This window comes from Schistocerca serialis, chromosome 6 (genome assembly GCF_023864345.2).
Source record: "Schistocerca serialis cubense isolate TAMUIC-IGC-003099 chromosome 6, iqSchSeri2.2, whole genome shotgun sequence".
Taxonomy (NCBI): domain Eukaryota; kingdom Metazoa; phylum Arthropoda; class Insecta; order Orthoptera; family Acrididae; genus Schistocerca; species Schistocerca serialis.
In genome coordinates, this window is record NC_064643.1 from 186660618 (window position 1) to 186683500 (window position 22883).

The 22883-nt window shown below is 42.8% G+C and overlaps 1 protein-coding gene across 2 annotated transcripts in view; it reads left to right on the forward strand.

The window, feature by feature from the left end:
• The window catches only part of LOC126484084 (putative phosphatidate phosphatase), a 115765-nt gene that overhangs the window by 22837 nt on the left and 70045 nt on the right, over window positions 1-22883 (forward strand). For both annotated transcript variants that reach the window (XM_050107456.1, XM_050107457.1), the window contains exon 3: window positions 16820-17121. In XM_050107456.1, the coding sequence (XP_049963413.1) occupies window positions 16820-17121 (302 nt within the window). The remainder of the gene's footprint in view (window positions 1-16819; window positions 17122-22883) is intronic.

Consider the following 22883-nt stretch of genomic DNA (forward strand, 5'->3'; position numbering starts at 1 on the left):
AAACACTAATATCCTCCTCCTCCAATACTGACTTCACCAGGAGGACATGAACCCATTAAGGTCTCCATTTCTTCCTGAACTGTCGTCCTAACCGCCGTCTGCTTCATGTCTGCTGTGCAGCGAGCTACCTTAATTTAAATATTAACTGTATTTTTCTTACTTGTCACTTCTTCTTCCGTGTGTTTTTGCTTTTAGGAAGCTTTAATTGTCGAGTGCTATTAATAGTGTTCCATAGATTTCGTGTTCGTTTTGAATACAGTCAGAGAGAGTCCCTTTAGTCAACCATAGTGCCAGTAGTGCTAGTGTTTGGTTTCAATGCAGTCCAGAGACAGGTAGTGCTATTTTCATTGTTTTCTACAAGAAGTGGCTAGCAATCACAGTTAGTCAATAATCAGCCGCCTTTAGTGAATTAGCAGTCTAGTTAAAAGTTGATTAACTCTCTTCAGTAAATTGATTCCTTAGGATGGATAGTCTGTGTGACTGCTGTGTACGGACACAGGAGGATCTGGCCACTGTTCGCGAACAGCTGAACGTGTTGATGGCCGCGGTCAGCCATCTTCAGGCTGCTGCCTCGGAGTGTAGCGGCAGTGGGGAGTCTGGTGCGTCGCAAGGTACACCCCAGGTGTTACATGCTTCACCCACTGTCCCTGCTGTCGAGACATCTTCGCGGGTACCGGGTGCGGTTGGGCCACCCTCTCCCCAAGGGGAGTGGCGGGTTCAGCGGCATTCGCGGCGCACGAAGCGGAGGGTAAATGTGGAGGCTGGCCGTGTGGCATCGTCCGCTCTGCCTGTGAGTGGACATGTGGCTGCTCCTTCAGCAAGGTCCAAGCAGGCACATGGGGGGAGGGGTTTATTAGTTATTGGGAGCTCCAACGTTAGGCGGATGATGGAGCCCCTTAGGGAAATAGCGGAAAGGTCGGGTAAGAAGGCCAGTGTTCACTCTGTCTGCTTGCCGGGGGGTCTCATCCGAGATGTGGAGGAGGCCCTACCGGCGGTGATAGAGAGCACTGGGTGCACCCGACTGCAAATTCTTGCTCATGTCGGCACCAATGACTCCTGCCGTCTGGGTTCAGAGGTCATCCTCAGTTCGTACAGGCGGTTGGCGGAATTGGTGAAGGCTGAAAGCCTCGCTCGCGGGGTGGAATCAGAGCTAACTATTTGTAGTATCGTTCCCAGAACCGATCGCGGTCCTCTGGTTTGGAGCCGAGTGGAAGGCTTAAACCAGAGGCTCAGACGATTCTGCGGAGATCTGAGGTGCAAATTTTTCGACCTCCGCTATTGGGTGGAGAAATGTAGGGTCCCCCTGAATAGGTCAGGTGTGCACTACACGCCGGAAGCGGCTACAAGGGTAGCGGAGTACGTGTGGAGTGCACATGTGAGTGTTTTAGGTTAGAGAATTCCCTCCCTAGGCCGACAAGACGCCTCCTCAGACACGGCAAGGTAGGAGTAGGCAAAATGCAACAGGGAATAACAATATTAATGTGCTAATAGTAAACTGCAGGAGCGTCTATAGAAAGGTCCCAGAACGGCTCTCATTAATAAACGGTCACAACGCCCATATAGTACTAGGGACAGAAAGTTGGCTGAAACCAGACGTAAACAGCAATGAAATCCTAAACTCAGATTGGAATGTATACCGCAGAGACAGGCTGGACAGTGAAGTGGGAGGCGTGTTTATAGCGATAAGAAGTGCAATAGTATCGATGGAAATTGACGGAGATCCGAAATGTGAAATGATTTGGGTGAAGGTCACGGTTAAAGCAGGCTCAGACATGATAATTGGATGTCTCTATAGGCCCCCTGGCTCAGCAGCTGTTGTGGCTGAGCACCTCAAGGATAATTTGGAAAATATTTTGAGTAGATTTCCCCACCATGTTATAGTTCTGGGTGGAGATTTTAATTTGCCGGATATAGACTGGGAGACTCAAATGTTCATAACGGGTGGCAGGGACATAGAATCCAGTGAAATTTTGTTAAGTGCTTTATCTGAAAACTATCTTGAGCAGTTAAACAGAGAACCGACTCGTGGCGATAACATATTAGACCTTCTGGTGACAAACAGACCCGAACTATTTGAAACAGTTAACGCAGAACAGGGAATCAGCGATCATAAAGTGGTTACGGCATCGATGATTTCAGCCGTAAATAGAAATATTAAAAAAGGTAGGAAGATTTTTCTGTTTAGCAAAAGTGACAAAAAGCAGATTACAGAGTACCTGACGGCTCAACACAAAAGTTTTGTCTCAAGTACAGATAGTGTTGAGGATCAGTGGACAAAGTTCAAAACCATCGTACAATATGTGTTAGATGAGTATGTGCCAAGCAAGATCGTAAGAGATGGAAAAGAGCCACGGTGGTACAACAACGGAGTTAGAAAACTGCTGCGGAAGCAAAGGGAGCTTCACAGCAAACATAAACATAGCCAAAGCCTTGCAGACAAACAAAAATTACGCGAAGTGAAATGTAGTGTGAGGAGGGTTATGCGAGAGGCGTTCAACGAATTCGAAAGTAAACTTCCATGTACTGACTTGGCAGAAAATCCTAAGAAATTTTGGTCTTATGTCAAAGCGGTAGGTGGATCAAAACAAAATGTCCAGACACTCTGTGACCAAAATGGTACTGAAACACAGGATGACAGACTAAAGGCCGAAATACTAAATGTCTTTTTTCCAAAGCTGTTTCACAGAGGAAGACTGCACTGTAGTTCCTTCTCTAGATTGTCACACAGATGGCAGAATGGTAGATATCGAAATAGACGACAGAGGGATAGAGAAACAATTAAAATCACTCAAAAGAGGAAAGGCCGCTGGAACTGATGGGATACCAGTTCGATTTTACACAGAGTATGTGAAGGAACTTGCCCCCCTTCTTGCAGCAGTGTACCGTAGGTCTCTAGAAGAGCGTAGCGTTCCAAAGTATTGGAAAAGGGCACAGGTCATCCCCGTTTTCAAGAAGGGATGTCGAAGAGATGTGCAGAACTATAGGCCTATATCTCTAATGTCGATCAGTTGTAGAATTTTGGAACACGTATTATGTTCGAGTATAATGACTTTTCTGGAGACTAGAAATCTACTCTGTAGGAATCAGCATGGGTTTCGAAAAAGACGGTCGTGTGAAACCCAGCTCGCGCTATTCGTCCACAAGACTCAGAGGGCCATAGACACGGGCTCACAGGTAGATGCCGTGTTTCTTGGCTTCCGCAAGGCGTTCGATACAGTTCCCCACAGTCGTGAGCAGTAAGAGCATATGGACTATCAGACCAATTGTGTGATTGGATTTAGGAGCTCCTAGATAACAGAACGCAGCATGTCATTCTCAATGGAGAGAAGTCTTCCGAAGTAAGAGTGATTTCAGGTGTGCCGCAGGGGAGTGTCATAGGACCGTTGCTATTCACAATATACATAAATGACCTGGTGGATGACATCGGAAGTTCACTGAGGCTTTTTGCAGATGATGCTGTGGTGTATCGAGAGGTTGTAACAATGGAAAATCGTACTGAAATGCAGGAGGATCTGCAGCGAATTGACGCATGGTGCAGGGAATGGCAATCTCAATGTAGACAAGTGCAATGTGCTGCGAATACATAGAAAGATAGATCCCTTATCATTTAGCTACGAAATAGCAGGTCAGCAACTGGAAGCAGTTAATTCCATAAATTATCTGGGAGTACACATTAAGAGTGATTTAAAATGGAATGATCATACAAAGTTGATCGTCGGTAAAGCAGATGCCAGACTGAGATTCATTGGAAGAATCCTAAGGAAATGCAATACGAAAACAAAGGAAGTAGGTTACAGTACGCTTGTTCGCCCACTGCTTGAATACTGCTCAGCAGTGTGGGATCCATACCAGATAGGGTTGATAGAAGAGATAGAGAAGATCCAACGGAGAGCAGCGCGCTTCGTTACAGGATCATTTAGTAATCGCGAAAGTGTTACGGAGATGATGGATAAACTCCAGTGGAAGACTCTGCAGGAGAAACGCTCAGTAGCTCGGTACAGGCTTTTGTTAAAGTTTCGAGAACATACCTTCACCGAAGAGTCAAGCAGTATATTGCTCCCTCCTACGTATATCTCGCGAAGAGACCATGAGGATAAAATCAGAGAGATTAGAGCCCACACAGAAGCATACCGACAATCCTTCTTTCCACGAACAATACGAGACTGGAATAGAAGGGAGAACCGATAGAGGTACTCAGGGTACCCTCCGCCACACACCGTCAGGTGGCTTGTGGAGTATGGATGTAGATGTAGATGTAGATGTAGATGAACTGTCTGAGCAGCAGTAGCACTTCGACTGGTTGTGCACTATGGAGCTGCCTAAATAACTATTGGTGTCGAATTCATGAACATTTTCTTCACAGTGGCACTTGTCACAGGACAGTTACCCATTGGAATACACTTCTTATGAATATAGGATCGTAAAGCTGCAGTAGCGAATTCTGCATTCTGATTGTAAAGCTTCACCAATGGTGCCTTTTCTGGTAAAGTCAACATACTGCAATTGCTGGCACTTCTGACTTCCCCTTTCACTGCAGCTCATTTTATACATGATTCTGATGCGGTGTGACTGATGTGTTGCTGTCCAGCACCATGTGTTGGCCAGTTTTTGTGTTCGTTTTTAGTGTCAATAAAACTTCATGTCATTTCAGACATGTGTGTCAATTTTTACCTCTCAACCTACATTACTCCACGAATTAGTGCATTTTCAAATGTTAACGGACTTTTGGGTTCATTCCAAACTGAAAGTCTCCATTAGTTAACATGTTTTCTCCATTTTAGCTTATTAACTGATTAAAGTAAGTCTTAAAATTTTTACTGTGAATCGATTGTAGACCTGTAGTGTCTGATGTGGTTGAGTTTTGACAATTGTTGATTGTTGTTCGTATCGTAATTTCCTTGCGTGCTGTGCGGTTCCTTAGTGGATACAGCAGCTAGGAACAGGTGCTGTACACAAACAGAGAATTTAGATATTAATTTACTCTATATCTAATATGAAATAGTAAAAATAATAGGTAACTTTGTCGCTGTTGTTGCAGCTTGTGTCGCTAACGGCAGTTTGAATGCAGAACTATATACAGATACAAAAGACGTATAAAGCTGTCAGTTTTCAATACAATGTCTATTCAGAAGATGTTGAGTCCTGGCCACTATCTAGGTCTGTAAATGTTATTCAACTGACAAAACACACAAAATGGACTCAGTGCTTGAATGTTTGAACTAAAGTACACCCACTGCTGGAGTTCTGTATAGGGGATGCTTTCATGTCATTGGCAGTGGTGTAATCATCAGTGGCAGCACCCTCGTGCTGCGGTGGTGGCTGTACAAGGTGTACAACTTTGCTTCCGCTGTTTGCCGATAGGTGGCGACAGCGGTGAGTAGCGGTCGAAAGAAACAGATCGCAGATGTCAGGCAGTTAGCTTGGACCTCGATCACCATAACCTCATTCAAACATTAGTCGATTTGTGTCTGCATCATAAAGTTGTTCTTGATTGAAAATGTCAGTTTACGAGCCTAATTCTCATCATTTGCGGGAAGTGTTACAGTTTTGTTTCAATATGAAGAAAACAGTGGCTGAATCTCATTGAATGCTCTCGAGTACATACGGTAAGGGCGCTATTAGTGAAGGAACGTCTCGTGAGTGGTTTCAACGCTTCAAGAACAGTTATTTGAAAGTCGTAGACCGGCATAGTGTTGGAAGAGAGAATGTTTTCGAAGATGAGAATTGGAGACATTGCCGAGTGAAGACTCGCGTCAAACTTGAGAAGAATAGGCACGATTAGTGGGAGTGACACAGCAAGCCATTTCAAAACATCTCAAGGCTGTGGGCATGATTCAGAAAGAAGTGACTTGGGTGCTGTGTGAGCTGAAACCGATAGATGTTAAACGGCGTTTGTGTATTTGTGAACAGTTGCTTCAGAGGCAAAAACGGAAGGAATTTCTGCATCGCATTGTGACCAAGGACGAAAAATGGTTTCATTTCCATAACCCTAAATGTTAAAAATCATGGGGAAATCCTGGCCATGCTTCCATGTCGACAGTCAAACCGAATATTAGTGGCTCCAAGATCATGCTCTACATTTGGTGGGACCGGCTCGGCATCATGTACTATGAGGTATTGATCTCATGAAGAAGTCACAAATTGGATCAATTCGTGGATCGCTTCAAAGGATGAACAATTTTTTCAACATGGGGTTCATACACTGCCAAAAGAGCGGAGAAAGTAGTGGCCAGCGATGGAAAATACTTTGAATGATACATGTGTAACCAATTTGTTTCATTAAAACCTCAAATGTTGGGGAAAAAACGATGGAAATAAAGTTGTACGCCTTATAGAAATCTCAGCAGCATGACTGGCAGTGTGCGTTTTGAAAGTGCAGCCGACTGGATAGCGGCTAATACCTGATTCCCCCCCCCCCCCCCCCAGCTTGGAAGGTACAAGGGAAGGGGAGGCTTGTCCCTTCGTTAGTGATGAAACTGGTTACTTGGATGGGAACAGAGCAGACCAACCAACATCTCAACATTGCATCTTGCGAGTGCCAAGGAAACTGACCAGGAACACCAGGTGCTGGACTCATCCAACAACATAGACAGGAGCACGTAGAGTGCCGCGAAGCATGCTGGCAACTAGCTGACAGTGATGACATCGGTGTCCATGGGAGAGGCAAGATGTGGGGTTGACAGCAACGATGTCACAGGTAGGCAGGTGAAAACTTCCAAAGGTGAGCCGGCTGCAGGTGAAGGAACCCGCTTGATAAGCTACATAGGAGAATGCATTGGGGTGTACAGATGTGGCTGCATCATGGCAGCTGGACATCGTGCAGTGAAGAAATCTGAAACACTTTGATCTACAGCAGGATCACTGAATTCACAGAGCCATAGCTGATTTTGGTGGTGCAGATATGTGCCTGCACTGGCGCAAATAATATACTGTGCTCTGCCAGCTGATCTGAGAACAACACCAGATTCCCATAAATGTGGCTTGTTACATACTTGATATTGTACCCTTCATATTCAGGTGAAACTTCTTGGTGAAGTCTGAAGCTGGAGGAGAACGGTAAGGGCGAAGCAAATGCAGCAAGGTCCGATGGTGTCTCCCACGCAAACATTCTACCAGCGAAATGTCAGGAGTGGGCAGAGTACAGTATGAACTTGGAAGAAAAAGGTGGTCCATTGCCAGTAACAATTGTTTGTGGCAAGCCTTCAAAAGAAAATTCAGAAGTGAGCACCACGATAGTGCTGGTGGCATTCATTGAATGCATTGGAATAAGAAAGGAGTTTTTGTTGTAGCTATCGATGGTAATCAACCCACATGTTTGCCAAAAGGGGCCAGCAAAGTCTATATGGGGGTGTTGCCATGGAGTATCAGAATGTGACCACGAGAAAAATTCCTGGCGTGGAGCAATGCCATGGGACTGCAAGCACAAGTGGATCGAGCAGATTGTTGTTCATAAGGCAAGGTTGATGAAGCATTGCATTTTTCAGTCTTTGAACAGCTTGGTCACAGTTCTTGGTCCAATGGAATGGAACATTTTTACATTTGAGATGTACCAGAGGCCCAGCAATTTGTGGCACATTAGGAATGAATTTTATGTAGTAAGTCAATTTTCCAAGAACAGCTTGCAATTCTAATAAACTATTAGAAGATGGCAAATGCTGAATTGTTTGCAAATGTTTCGTCGAAAGATGAGCACCACCGGCATCAATGACATGTCCTTAGTACTCAATCCTTGTCAAAAATCTGCAAGTTACAATTGAGGCCTGCCTTGAAGAAGACAGACCACATTTTTAAGTTGTTGTTCCGGTGTTTGTCTGCAGATGATTATGTTGTCAAAACAATTAAAACAAGAATGCACCTTGAATGTTAAGTTGTTTGAGAAATTTTTGAAACAACACCTGTGCGGAAGCACTTCCAAAAGGTAGGTGTTTATATTCAATCAAGACAACGTGAGTATTCACAACAAATATTTTCTCCATCTCTTTATCCAATGGTAATTGAAGATAGGTTTCTGTAAGATCAATTTTTGACTTTCCTCCCACTAGGTAATCCAAAATTTCCTCTGTACGTGGAAGTGGGTAGGAATCAATGACTGTATGTGAATTTATCATGCATTTGAAATCTGCACAAGATGAATTTTCCCATTTGGCATACAAATGATGATTAAGGATGATGCCCACTGACTTGCTGAAATAGGTTTTAAGACACCAACAGATTCCAGTCTCTGAATTTCTGTAGCCACGTCATTGTGTACTATATGAAGCTCAGGGTGTGCTCAGCAAATTTGTTTTGCACTTTAGCTTTCAGTGTAATGTGAGCTTGAAAAACTTTTGCACATTCTAGAATACTGTTGATCAAACGTTGGCACTTGTTGCAGAGTTGTTGAATTGCTGTGTGTGAAACTTTTGTGTCAATGGTATGTACATTGTACTGCATATCTAAACCCAATGAGTCAAACCCATCCATGCCAAAAATATTTGGGCTCATGCTTGAGCAGACCACAGTGAAATGAACTTCCCTAGTCGTGTTTTTGTATTTTGTAGGTAAGTGGCATCTTCCAATCACTGAAGTGCTATAGCCATTACAGGCAGTGAGATGCACACTTGATGTTTGCAAAGGTGGTTGGCCAGTATTTTTGTAGGTATCTATATTAAGCATAGTGACGGAAGCTCCGGTACCTCGTTGAAAAGGTGCTGACTGGTTACAAATTTGCAATGTAATCCACAGTTTGTGGTGTATTTGGTGAATAAAATTTGCCATTCCATGTTGTGAAAAACTGTTCTCTGTTTCCACCTGTGCACTGGGTCACTTAAATGAATTTTGAGATTGGGAGAGCCTTTTTGAAATATGTGGTATTTACATTAAACGTATGTGTGTGTGTGTTTTCTGCATTTTCGCTTGCCTGATTTTTGATCGGGGGATGTGCAAAATCTGAAGATGAAATGATATTGATTTCCATCCGTTCCTGCTCTGCATTATTCCTGCATGAAACAGAGGAGGCCTTTCTAGTCGTTTGCAGGCAGAGTGGTGTTGTATGCCTCATACGATGACAGAAATTGCATTCAGCTTGTCTGAAGAAGCAGTATTTTCGATCATGTGTGACATAGCATTTCACACATGACTTTGCTTTGCACAGAGCTGGGGCAGTGTAATTAGTGTTTCGCCAGTGTGGAAAACACTGTATGTAGTGCGTCCAACCCTGTTCACGCAGTGCTGACTTATGAGTGCTGGGGTCAGGGCTGTGGTTGGGGCACGGGTTGTTTGTCTCAAGTGGAGTAATAACTGGTAGACAGAAATCTTGCTCAGCATAATCTTGAACTTCGCATTCATCAGTAACTTGAAGCACTTCACTGAGGCTAAGGTTGTGATGCTTTAGAATTTTGGCCCTCAATCTCTGATCTGATAGATTCTGGAGACTAGCATCATGAATACTGTCTGATGAATGCGCCACAGACACAATTGAATTTATGGTCTCTAGTCATGTCCTGCAATTCTCCAATCCATTCTTTATACGATTGATCACTCTGCATTGTATGCAGAAAAATTTATACTGTGCAGCAGCAATCTGTATTTGACTCTTAAAAAATTCATCTAAACTTGCAATTTTGATCTTTCCACGTTTCTTTCTTCTCATCAATCTGTCGGAGTGGTGGAAGCGGCAGCTGAATTCCTTCTTCAACTTCTGGTGCCTTTTGCTGCTGGGCTGCTTGTCCTTGTATAAGGCAAGAAACTGCTGACAGCAGTTCTGTTATTTGTTGACTCTGAAGCTGAACAAGATATGTTAGACACTGCTTGGCACTTAGATGTTGCTCTCCCTGTTATGCCATGTTGCTATCCCTGGTTTGCCATGATTCCTTAAATTCTCGACTTAAATATTTCAGCTTATATACTTCAACTTGCAGGTACACAAAAATAATTCAGTGGAAAGAAAAAAATTGTTTTACTCTGGTGTCCAAAGCTCCCTGTTCCACTTCCTTTTTCTCGTCGCCAGTCTGTTATAACTTCCTTGCAAATTGTGTGCTTCTTTAGTGAATACTGGAGCAAGGAAAATATACTGTTCATTAACAGAGAATTCAGATATAATCCACAGTTTCAGTTGCTTGAGACTGCAGTCGTGTGTGCGAGCAGCGCGTGTGTGTGTGTGTGTGTGTGTTTGTGTGTGTGTCATCTATTGTTGATGAAGGCCTTAATGGCTGAAAGCTTTAATTGTGAGAGTCTTTTTGTTGCACCTATCTGCGACTCAGCACCTCCACTATACAGTGAGTAGCAAATTTCCTTTTCATAATAATGTTACATTCAATCCTGGATTTTCCATTGTTTAATAGTAGATTTGGATGTAGAAATATTCACAGATACAAAAGACATACAAATCTGCCACTGTTCAGTACAGTGCCTATTCAGAAGCTGTTGAGCCCTGGACACTATGAAAATTACTAAATATTGTTCAACTGGCAAACACAAAAAAAGGCTCATTATATGAATGTTCAAACTGAAGTACATCTGCTGCTGGAGCTTTGAAGAGGGGATGCTTGCATGTCATTGGCAGCAGCATAATCGTTCATGGCTGTACTCTCGTGCCACAGTGGCAACTGCAGGAAATGTGGCATTCTTATTTGAAATTGTGGGCGACCAGATAGTGGTCATATGCAGTTCGTTGGTAATTTATATAGGTTAAGGACAAGAGTGTACTCAGTTTTGAAGCATGTGGGAGACCACTTATTATGTTCCCCGATTGTGTGATTAGGTTTATTCCTCTGGCACAGTTGGTCAGTGTGACTCCTTGCTTTCCATTATTTAGAAAAGACCTCTAAATATCATTCAAATGTGACCAACCTACATCTATTTCCTGCAGAAATCAATGCCATTGAATTGCCCCTTTGGATCAAGGGAGTGTGGTGAATAATACAGTCGAGTTATAGCTTTCATTACTGCAGCAGCGCATCATGCTACAATATTTTCATCTGTGAGTTCACACAGCTTCTCATAAGAAGTGACTTATTTTAGATTCCCTCTGTGCTCTTTAGTTTAAAATCCTGTATTTCGCACGCGTTTGTGTATTTTCAAGCACAGTTCACGTTTCATTAACTGTCCAGAGTGTATTTCTCCCATATTTAGTATGGATAGAAACTATGACTGCTGTGTTCAGATGCGAATTGAGTTGGAGACACTTTACCTACAGCTACAGCTACTGCTGGCTTCTGTCACACAGCTTGTGGTTGTTGCTAATGGGCATCACTGTAGGGTGCTAGACATGGGGATCCGAGGGATGTCGAGCATGTCCTGTGTGACCCTCAAACAGTCCACTACTGTGGCCACCCTGGTACTGCCGGCACTAAGGTTGACCCCTCATCCGTGTTTGAGTGGGAGGGTGTTCCAATATGTCGCAAGCAGCAAAAGACTTTCCAAGGGAGCTGATTGGGAGGCGTCTCCAGTTTGTCTGACAAACAGGGTTTGGGTGCTGTCTGTGGCTGACAAAGAACCTGGGCTGATGCACTCACTCTCCCTGTTGGCCCACCAGGTCTGGGTATTCACAGTCAGTGGGATTACTGGTAGTTGTGAAGCCCAACATTGGGCACATAATGGGGCCACATAGGGATATGGTTGCCAAGGAGGGGAAGGAATCCAGTGTATGAATACTGGGAGGAGTCTTTCCAGATGTGGAACGATTCCTTCCGAATGCCACGAAGAGTACAGGATGCAGCCAACTCCAAGTGGTGGCCCATATCAGTACTAACGACTTGTGTCGATGTGGATTGGAAGTAATTCTCTCTGGTTTCTGGCAGCTACTGAAGTGATATAGACTGCCAGTTTTTCTTACGATATGAAGGCAGAGTCCCCCATGTGTAGCATCGCCACAGAACCAACTGTGGTCCTTTGGCACAGAGCTGAGTTGAGGATTTGAATCAGAGGCTCAGATGGTTCCTGCAACTTTGTAGGCTAAGGATTCCTTGACTTGCGCCATAGGGTGCTGGGTTTGTGGGTTCCGCTTAATAGGCACATCAAACAAAGTTTTGCATCGCCCCAGTTCCCAGAACTCCTTAATATAGACGTTGATTGTGAATATTGTATAACAGACGCAGTCCCTTTGACTGTTCAAAGATGTCACTAAACCTGGCCAAAGATGTAAACAACCATGCATGAGCAGCACCTATTAGACGGAGAGGGTCCATCAGGGAATCAGTTCTAGTCATTCCACTAGGAAGGAGGTACACAGCTCGTGTTGTCTGTATTTCACCCATGCCTAGACGGTCAATACCACAGTTCGATCACATCTGCACTGTTACTTTGTGCCAGGAAAGGGTCTCAACAAGAGAAATGTCCAGGCGTCTCAGAGTGAACTAAAACAATGTTGTTCAGACATGGAGGAGATACAGAGAGACAGGAAATCTTGATAATGTGCCTCGTTCAGGCTGCCCAACAGCTACTACAGCAGTGGATGACTGCTACCTATGGATTATGGACCAGAGCAACCCTGACAGTAACGCCACCATGTTGAACAATGCTTTTTGTGCAGCCACAGGACGTCATGTTACAACTTAAACTGTGCACAGTAGGCTGCATGATGCGCAACTTCACTCCTGAAGTCCATGACGAGGTCCATCTTTGCGACCACGACACCATACAGCGCGGTACAGATAGGCCGAACAACATGCCGAATGGTTGGCTCAGGATTGGCATCATGTTCTCTTCACCGATGAGTGTCGCATATGCCTTCAATCAGACAATTGTCAGAGATGTGTTTTGAGGCAACCTGGTCAGGCTGAACGCCTCAGACACACTGTCCAGCGAGTGCAGCAAGGTGGAGGTTCCCCTCTGTTTTGTGGTGGCATTATGTGGGGCCGACATACACCGCTGGCGCCATAACAGCTGTACGATATGTGAATGCCATCCTCCAGCTGATAGTGCAACCATATTGGCAGCATATTGGCAAGGTATTCGTCCTCATTGATGACTATTCGTGCCACCATCATGCACATCTTGTGAATGACTTCCTTCAGGATGATGAAATCGCTCAACTAGAGTGGCCAGCATGCTCTCCAGACTTGAACTCTATCGGACATGCCTGGGATAGATTGAAAAGGGCTGTTTATGGACGATGTGAACCACCAACCACTCTGAAGGATCTACGCCAAATTGCCATTGAGTAGTGGGGCAGTCTGGACCAATAGTGCCTTGATGAACTTGTGGACAGTATGCCACAACGAATACAGGCATGCCTCAGTGCAAGAGGATGTAGGTACTAGAGGTACTAGTGTGTACAGCGGTCTGGACCATCACCTCTGAAGGTCTCGCTGTATTGTGGTACAATATGCAATGTGTGGTTTTCATGAGCAATAAAAAGGATGGAAATGATGTTTATGTTGATCTCTATTCCAATTTTCTGTATAGGTACTGGTACTCTCAGAACTAAGGTGATGCAAAACTTTTTTTGATGTGTATAGTTCAGGGGTCCACTACACATGGGTAGTTGGGGATGTGTGGAGGAGAGTGAGCTACTTTTTACATTAGAGGTCTCAGAGTTCAACAGAAAGGACACCAGGCTACAATTGTGCATGGTAGACACAGGACAAAGGTAGACCTAGCAGCAATTGGTAACGTAGTTGCAAATTGTCGTAGCTGTTTTGGGACAGAACCAGAGCCCCAGGTGCTAATAGATAGCACTGAAGTTCAAATTGTTATATGAATGGAAAGCTGGCTAAAGCCGTAAATAAGTTCAGCCGAAATTTTTACGAAGGACCTAACTGTGTTCAGAAAGCTCAGATTAAATACGGTTGGTGCTGGAGTGTTTATTTCTGTTCAAAATGGTTCAAATGGCTCTGAGCACTATGGGACTCAACTGCTGAGGTCATTAGTCCCCTAGAACTTAGAACTAGTTAAACCTAACTAACCTAAGGACATCATAAACATCCATGCCCGAGGCAGCATTCGAACCTGCGACCGTAGCGGTCTTGCGGTTCCAGACTGCAGCGCCTTTAACCGCACGGCCACTTCGGCCGGCTGTTTATTTCTGTCAGAAGTAGTTTACATTGTAGTGTAATTGAAGTAAATATTTTCTGTGAGTATGGGTATGGGTAGAGGTTATACTTAACAACTTGAATAACTTAGTTGTTAGTACCTTTTATTGACCGTTGACCCAGATGATACAGTTGTTGAACAGTTCATAGAAATTTAGATTGACTCTTACAGAGAAGACAACAGCAACTTTTTACAATGCTATTTATATATTTAAATAGTGCCATTACCTGTTTCGAACCAAAAGGTTCATCTCCAGATGGCTAGTTCATGTTAAGTTACATTTTACTTTAGCTTTCACTTCTTGTATTCCCAGGTAATGAAATTTCCATGGGGTGATGGTATCAAAAAAACCAGGCCATTATGTTCCAGTGCTGACTGCCTGTGATCATGCAGCAGCAAAGACTGTATGATGCACTTTTTTTAAGTATATTTATACACGTAATCCGAAGCACCACTCACACGCCAAGAATGGTTGCAATATCACCATCTTTGTGTACATACTTCCATGTGGTGAAATTTCTTGGTGTGTGAGTGGTGCTTGAGGTTATGTGTATTAATACACTTACCCACATGGCACCATCCTACACAAACCTTTTCACGTACCATCTAGAGGAATCTTTGTGACCAGGATTGAGGGTGAGGTCGTTCTATCCACATTCCTCCAGAGCCTCGACACCTTCTGCTTCATTCGCTTCACCTAGTCCTCCTCAAGCCAACAAGCCACCTTCTTCGATGTTGACCTCCACCTCAGAGATGGCTACATCAGTACCTCCATCCATATCAAACCTACCAACCACCAGCAATACCTCTCCTCCAGCAGCTGCCCCCAATTCCAGATCAAGAAATCCCTTCCATAAGGCCTAGCTACCCATGGGCATCGCATCTGTAGTGATGAGCAGCCCCTCTCAAAATATACAAGGATCTCACTGAGGCCTTTGCAGAACGTAATTACCCTCTCAACCGTGTACAGAAACAGATTTCCTGTGCTTTGTCTCTCCAGTTACCCAGTACCTCCCATAGTCTCACTGTCCAGCACAGAGGATCTTTCCCTCATGACCGAGTACCACCCAGGACTGGAGCAACTGAACCACATCCTCTGCTAGAGTTTCGGCTTCCTCTCGCCGTGCCCTGAAATAAGGAATGTCCTGCTCATTGTCCTTCTCACGACCTCCCACAGTGGTATTCTATCATCCACCAAACCTACACAATATCCTTGTCCATCCCTACACAACCTCTGCTCCCAACCCTTTGCATCATTGCTCATATCCCTGTAACAGACTTAGACGCGATACCTGTCCCATACATCCACCCACTAACACCTACTCCCGTCTGGTCACAATCATCACCTATCCCACCAAGGGCAGGGCTACCAATGAAAACAGTCATGTGATCTACAAGCTAAGCTGCAACCACTTTGTTGCATTCTATATGGGTATGATAATCGACAAGCTGTCTGTCTTCGTACATCGCCATCGACAAACTGTGGCCAAGAAATGGCTGGACTACCCAGTTGCTGAGCACACTGCCCAAACAACATTCTTCATTTCAGTGACTGCATCACAGCCTTTGCCATCTGGATCCTTTCCTCCAACACCAGCTTTTCAGGATCGTGCAGATGGGACCCCCCCCCCCCCCCCCTACAATATATCTACATTCTCCTAACCCTCCCGGCTTCATCTTCTCCTGCGTCCGGCCATCCTGATTTACGTTTTCCGTGATTTCCCTAAATCGCTCCAGGCAAATGCTGGGATGGTTCCTTTCAAAGGGCGTGGCCGACTTCCTTCCCTAATCCGATGAGACTGATGACCTCGCTGTCTGGTCTCTTCCCCCAAAACAACCCAACCCAACCCAACCCTCATCTTCATTAATCAGTGTTTTTTAGCCACCTATCCTCTCCCCTGTTCCCATTCCAGCGCTGCACAGTTCTCTGTTCCACCAAAGCACCCACAGAGTTTTTCCTTCTCCCCTTTTCCACTGACCCCCCTCCCCCCGACTGCACCTAACCACCCTACTCCATCCCCACCCTGTCCATGTATGCTCCCACAAGCACCAATTCACTGTCCCTCACCCCTACTCTGCTATCCCTCCCCTTCCCCAACCAGTGTCCTTCTTATCCGCAACGCCCAGCTTGCTTCTCCCATTACGTGCTGCTACTCACAGTCTGACATTGGCAGCCAGAGACTTTTTTCACGTGTGTGTTAGTTGCATTTGTGTGAATGTGCAAGTGCATGTTGTCTAATTCTGATGAAGGGCTGTTTGGCCAAAAACTTTGTTTGATAGTCTTTTTGTTATGCATGTCTGTAACTTGGTGCCTCCGCTACATGGTAACATCTTTCCTTTTCATAATACTGTCATTATTCCATCCTGGATTTTCCACTTTTTAGTAGGTATGTTATTATTTAGTATCCTGGATTTTCCGTTTTTAGTAGGTATGTTATTATTTAGTATTTAGTATTTAGTTATTATTTAGTAGGTATGTTATTTATTACTAATTAGTTGTGTGAAGTGCATGTTTTGGTGATTTGTTGATAATTACATTAGGATATTCCAATATTTTTGCCAACAATATTTTTCATGGGAAATTTCGTGAGAGATGAGAACTGTATTTCAAACTGGAACAGCTGAAATGTTCCCAAAAATTTACTGAAAGTAAACTCTGCTCCAAAGTCAAAGAATCATGTTTCAGACAAACAGGCAGCTTTCTGAGTTGATACATAAACTTTTTTCCTTATAACTTGTATATTGTATATTTATTTAGTCTAACATGTATTTTTTTTTGCTTACATTTTCTGGTCTATAATTTCAGTTTGTTGTTACTGAATTCATACACTATAGACAGTCAAATGGACAAGTGGCAAGAACATTCTATGGCAGAGCAATTCCACCCTGGATTTGGTCATCATATAAAACGATAGGAGTGTTTGGATTTGGAGTTGCATGTTCCCACTTGACAACAGACATCGCAAAATATGTTATAGGACGTCTGCGGCCGCATTTCTTTGCCGTATGTGTGCCAAATATTAACTGTACAGAGCCGAAATATATGCACAAATACATTGAGGAATTTACTTGCACTGGTGACCACCCAGAGTTATTCAAAGAAGTCAGGTAATTGCTTATTTTTAATCAAATTATTATACTTTCTGTCACAGGTTTTCAGCATTAATTGTATAGACTCCATCTAAATGTCAGAATGGATATTTGTTTCAGTGGAAGGAAGTTGACTGTAAAATACTATGAATTGGATGTTAACAGTTGTCACTGCTTCCTTCATATTTGAGAAGGCTAATGGCACAAGAACTTATGATGCTGTATATTTCTTTAGGTGCAACATATCTTTAATCTGGTGGTGTTTTTAAATGCTAAGCAGAAGTTATTATTATTGTTTTTAAAGGAGAAATGGGTGCCATATCTCCTCATTTTAAGGGGATGTTTGAATGTGCAGTGAACAACTGGCTCTTTCCATTTCTTTACTAGTAATCACCTAGCCGCTTATAACAGAAGAATTATTTTAGACCAATATTTTATTGTGAGCTATGTTAATTTTATTTTTTGGGAGAAATGTTGATATTTTGAGATGCAGGAGGGAGTCTGAACAGCAATTTCAGCAGTTTCTTTGAGTGTGGCTTATTTTATTCTCCTAAACTGCATTAAATGCTTCTTGATTGATTGATCATTGTTAGATAATAGCATATGTATTGTGCCAAGTCGAGGGTCTGAATCAGAGGGTCAGATGGTTCTGCGACCGTGTAGGCTGTAGATTCCTCGACTTGCGCCGAAGGGTGGTTGGGTTTCGGGTTCCACTGAATAGGTCAGGTGTCAACTATGCGCAGGAGGCGGCCACATGGGTAGTAGGGGCTGTGTGGCATTGACTGGGCAGTTTTTAAGGTTAGAGGGTCTCTGGAAAACCCAAGAACGGCTTAAGTCACAAAGGGAGCAGGCTGAACACAGGAAGAACGTAGACACAGGAACCATTGGTATAACAGTTGCAAACTGTTATAGCTGTGTTGGGAAAGTACCAGAGCTCCAAGCGCTAATAGGAAGCACTGATGCTCAAATTGTTATAGGTGCTGAAAGCTGGCTAAAGCCGGATATAAACTCAGCCGAAATTTTTGTGAAGAACCTAACAGTGTTCTGAAAGGATAGGCTAAACGCGGTTGGCGGTGGCGTGTTTGTTGCTGTCAGAAGTAGTTTATCTTGTCGCGAAATTGAAGTAGGTACTTCCTGTGAGTTAGTATGGGCAGAGGTCGTTGTTGGCAACCGGGATAAAATAATAATTGTATCCTTTTACCGACCTCCCAATTCAGATGATACAGTTGCTGAAAGGTTCAAAGAAAACTTGAGTTTGATTTCAAACACGTACCTGACTCATACAATAATAGTTGGTGGTGACATTAATTTACCCTCTATATGTTGGCGGAAATACATGTTTAATTCCGGAGGTATGCATAAAATATCACCTGAAATTGTGCTAAACGCATTCTCTGAAAATTATTTTGAGCAGTTAGTTCATGAGTCCATGCGAATAGTAAACAGTTGTGAAAACACACTTGTCCTCTTAGCAAGAAATAATCCTGAGTTAATAATGAGCATCTAAGCGGATACAGGGACTAGTGAACACAGGGTTGTCATACCAAGATTGAATATTGTAATCCCCAAATCCGCCAAACATAAACGAAAATATACCTATTCAAAAAAGCAGATAACAATTAACTTGAAGCCTTCCTGAGAGACAATCCCCAAGTTAACAATATATGTGTAGACCAGATGTGGCTTGAATTTGAAGAAATAGTATCAGCAGCAATTGAGAGATTTATACCAAATAAATTAACAAATGATGGAGCTGACCCTCCTTGATACACAAAATGGGTTAGAACACTGTTGCAGAAACAACAAAACAAACATGCCAAATTTAAACAGGCGCAAAATCCCCATATTGGAAACCTTTACCGAAGCTTGAAATTTAGCGTGGACTTCAATGCGAGATGCTTATAATAGTTCCTAAGATGAAACTTTATCTCGAAACGTGGCAGAAAATCCAAAAAAGATTCTGGTCATATGTGAAATATGTTAGCGGAAAGACACAATCAATGCCTTCTCTCTGCGATAACAATGGAGACACTATCAAAGACAGTATTGCCAAAGCAGAGTTACTAAACACAGCCTTCCAAAATGCCTTCACAAAAGAAGACGAAGTAAATATTCCAGAATTCGAATCAAGAACAGCTGCCAACATGAGTAACGAAGAAGTAAATATCCTCGGAATAGTAAAGCAACTTAAATCACTTAATAAAAGCCATTCTTCTGGTCCAGACTGTGTACCAATTAGGTTCCTTTCAGAGTATGCTGATGCAATAGCTCCATACTTAACAATGATATACAACTGTTTGCTCAATGAAAGATCCGTACCCAAGGACTGGAAAGTTGCACAGGTCACACCAATATTCAGGAAAGGTAGTAGGAGTAATCCACTAAATTACAGGCCCATATCATTAACATCGACATGCAGCAGGATTTTGGAACAGATATTGTTTTTGAACATTATGAACTACCTTGAAGAAAACGGTCTATTGACACACAGTCTACAAAGATTCAGAAAACATCATTCTTGTGAAACGCAACTAGCTCTTTATTCACATGAAGTGTTGAGTGCTACTGACAAGGGATTTCAGATTGATTCCATATTTCTGGATTTCCGGAAGGCTTTTGACACTGTACCACACAGGCAGCTTGTAATGAAATTGCGTGCTTATGGCATATTGTTTCAGTTATGTGACTGGATTCATGATTTCCTGTCAGAGGAGTCGCAGTTCTTAGTAACTGACAGAAAATCATCAAGTAAAACAGAAATGATTTCTGGCATTCCCCAAGGTAGTGTTATAGGCCCTTTGCTGTTCCTTATCTATATAAATGATTTGGGAGACAATCTGAGCAGCCGTCTTCAGTTGTTTGCTGATGACGCTGTTGTTTATCGACTAATAAAGTTATCAGAAGATCAAAACCAGCTGCAAAACGATTTAGAAAAAACATCTGAATGGTGCGAAAAGTGGCAGTTGACCCTGAATAATGAAAGGTGTGAGGTCATTCAGATGAGTGCTAAAAGGAACTCGTTAAACTTTGGTTACATGATAAATCAGTCTAATCTAAAAGCCATAAATTCAACTAAATACCTGTTGTTGTTGTTGTTGTTGTTGTTGTTGTTGTTGTTGTTGTGGTCTTCAGTCCTGAGACTGGTTTGATGCAGCTCTCCATGCTACTCTATCCTGTGCAGCTTCTTCATCTCCCAGTACCTACTGCTTCCTACATCCTTCTGAATCTGCTTGGTTTATTCATCTCTTGGTCTCCCTCTACGATTTTTACCCTCCATGCTGCCCTCCAATACTAAATTGGTGATCCCTTGATGCCTCAGAACATGTCCTACCAAACGATCCCTTCTTCTAGTCAAGTTGTGCCACAAACTTCTCTCCAATTCTATTCAATACCTCCTCATTAGTTATGTGATCTACCCATCTAATCTTCAGCATTCTTCTGTAGCACCACATTTCGAAAGCTTCTATTCTCTTCTTGTATGAACTATTTATCGTCCATGTTTCACTTCCATACATGGCTACACTCCATACAAATACTTTCAGAAACAACTTCCTGACACTTAAATCTATACTCGATGTTAACAAATTTCTCTTCTTCAGAAATGCTTTCCTTCCCATTGCCAGTCTACATTTTATATCCTCTCTACGTCGACCATCATCAGTTATTTTGCTCCCCAAATAGCAAAACTCCTTTACTACTTTAAGTGTCTCATTTCCTAATCTAATACCCTCCGCATCACCCGACTTAATTCGACTACGTTCCATTATCCTTGTTTTGCTTTTGTTGATGTTCATCTTATATCCTCCTTTCAAGACACTATCCATTCCGTTCAACTGTTCTTCCAAGGCCTTTGCTGTCTCTGACAGAATTACAATGTCATTGGCGAACCTCAAAGTTTTTATTTCTTCTCCAAGAAATTTAATACCTACTCCGAATTTTTCTTTTGTTTCCTTCACTGCTTGCTCAATATACAGATTGAATAACATCGGGGAGAGGCTACAACTCTGTCTCACTCCCTTCCCAAACACTGCTTCCCTTTCATGCCCCTCAACTCTTATAACTGCCATTTGGTTTCTATACAAATTGTAAATAGCCTTTCGCTCCCTATATTTTACCCCTGCCACCTTCAGAATTTGAAAGAGAGTATTCCAGTCAACATTGTCAAAAGCTTTCTCGAAGTCTACAAATGCTAGAAATGTAGGTTTGCCTTTCCTTAATCTAGCTTCTAAGATAGGTCGTAGGATCAGTATTGCCTCACGTGTTCCAATATTTCTACGGAATCCAAACTGATCATCCCCAAGGTCGGCTTCTACTAGTTTTTCAATTCGTCTGTAAAGAATTCACATTAGTATTTTGCAGCCGTGACTTATTAAACTGATAGTTCGGTAATTTTCACATCTGTCAACACCTGCTTTCTTGGGGTTGGAATTATTATATTCTTCTTGAAGTCTGAGGGTATTTCACCTCTATCATACATCTTGCTCACCAGATGGTAGAGTTTTGTCAGGACTGGCTCTCCCAAGGCCGTCAGTAGTTCTAATGGAATGTTGTCTACTCCCGGGGCCTTGTTTCGACTCAAGTCTTTCAGTGCTCTGTTAAACTCTTCACGCAGTATCATATCTCCCATTTCATCTTCACCTACATCCTCTTCCATTTCCATAATATTGTCCTCAAAGACATCGCCCTTGTATAGACCCTCTGTATACTCCTTCCATCTTTCTGCTTTCGCTTCTTTGCTTAGAACTGGATTTCCATCTGAGCTCTTGATATTCATACAAGTGATTCTCCTTTCTCCAAAGGTCTCTTTATTTTTCCTGTAGGCAGTATGTATCTTACCCCTAGTGAGATAAGCCTCTACATCCTTACATTTATCCTCTAGCCATCCCTGCTTAGCCATTTTGCACTTCCTGTCGATCTCATTTTTGAGACATTGGTATTCCGTTTTGCCTGCTTCATTTACTGCATTTTTATATTTTCTCCTTTCATCAATTAGATTTAGTATTTCTTCTGTTACCCAAGGATTTCTACTAGCCCTCGTCTTTTTACGTACTTGATCCTCTGCTGCCTTCACTACTTCATCCCTCAAAGCTACCCATTCTTCTTCTAGTGTATTTCTTTCCCCCATTCCTGCCATTTCTTCCCTTACACTCTCCCTGAAACTCTATACAACCTCTGGTTTAGTCAGTTTATCCAGGTCCCATCTCTTTACATTCCCACCTTTTTGCAATTTCTTCAGTTTTAATCTACAGTTCATAACCAGTAGATTGTGGTCAGAGTCCACATCTGCCCTTGGAAATGCCTTACAATTTAAAACCTTGGTCCTAAATCTCTGTCTTACCATTATAGAATCTATCTGAAATCTGTCAGTATCTCCAGGCTTCTTCCATGTATACAACCTTCTTTTATGATTCTTGGACCAAGTGTTAGCTATGATTAAGTTGTGCTCTGTGCAAAATTCTACCAGATGGCTTTCTCTTTCATTTCTTAGCCCCAATCCATATTCACCTACTACGTTTCCTTCTCTCCCTTTTCCTCCTACCGAATTCCAGTCACCCATGACTATTAAATTTTCGTCTCCCTTCACTATCTGAATAATTTATTTTATTTCATCATACATTTCCTCAATTTCTTTGTCATCTGCAGAGCTAGTTGGCATATAAACTTGTACTACTGTAGTAGGCGTGGGCTTCGTGTCTGTCTTGGCCACAATAATGCGTTCACTATGCTGTTTGTAGTAGCTTACCCGCATTCCTATTTGTTTATTCATTATTAAACCTACT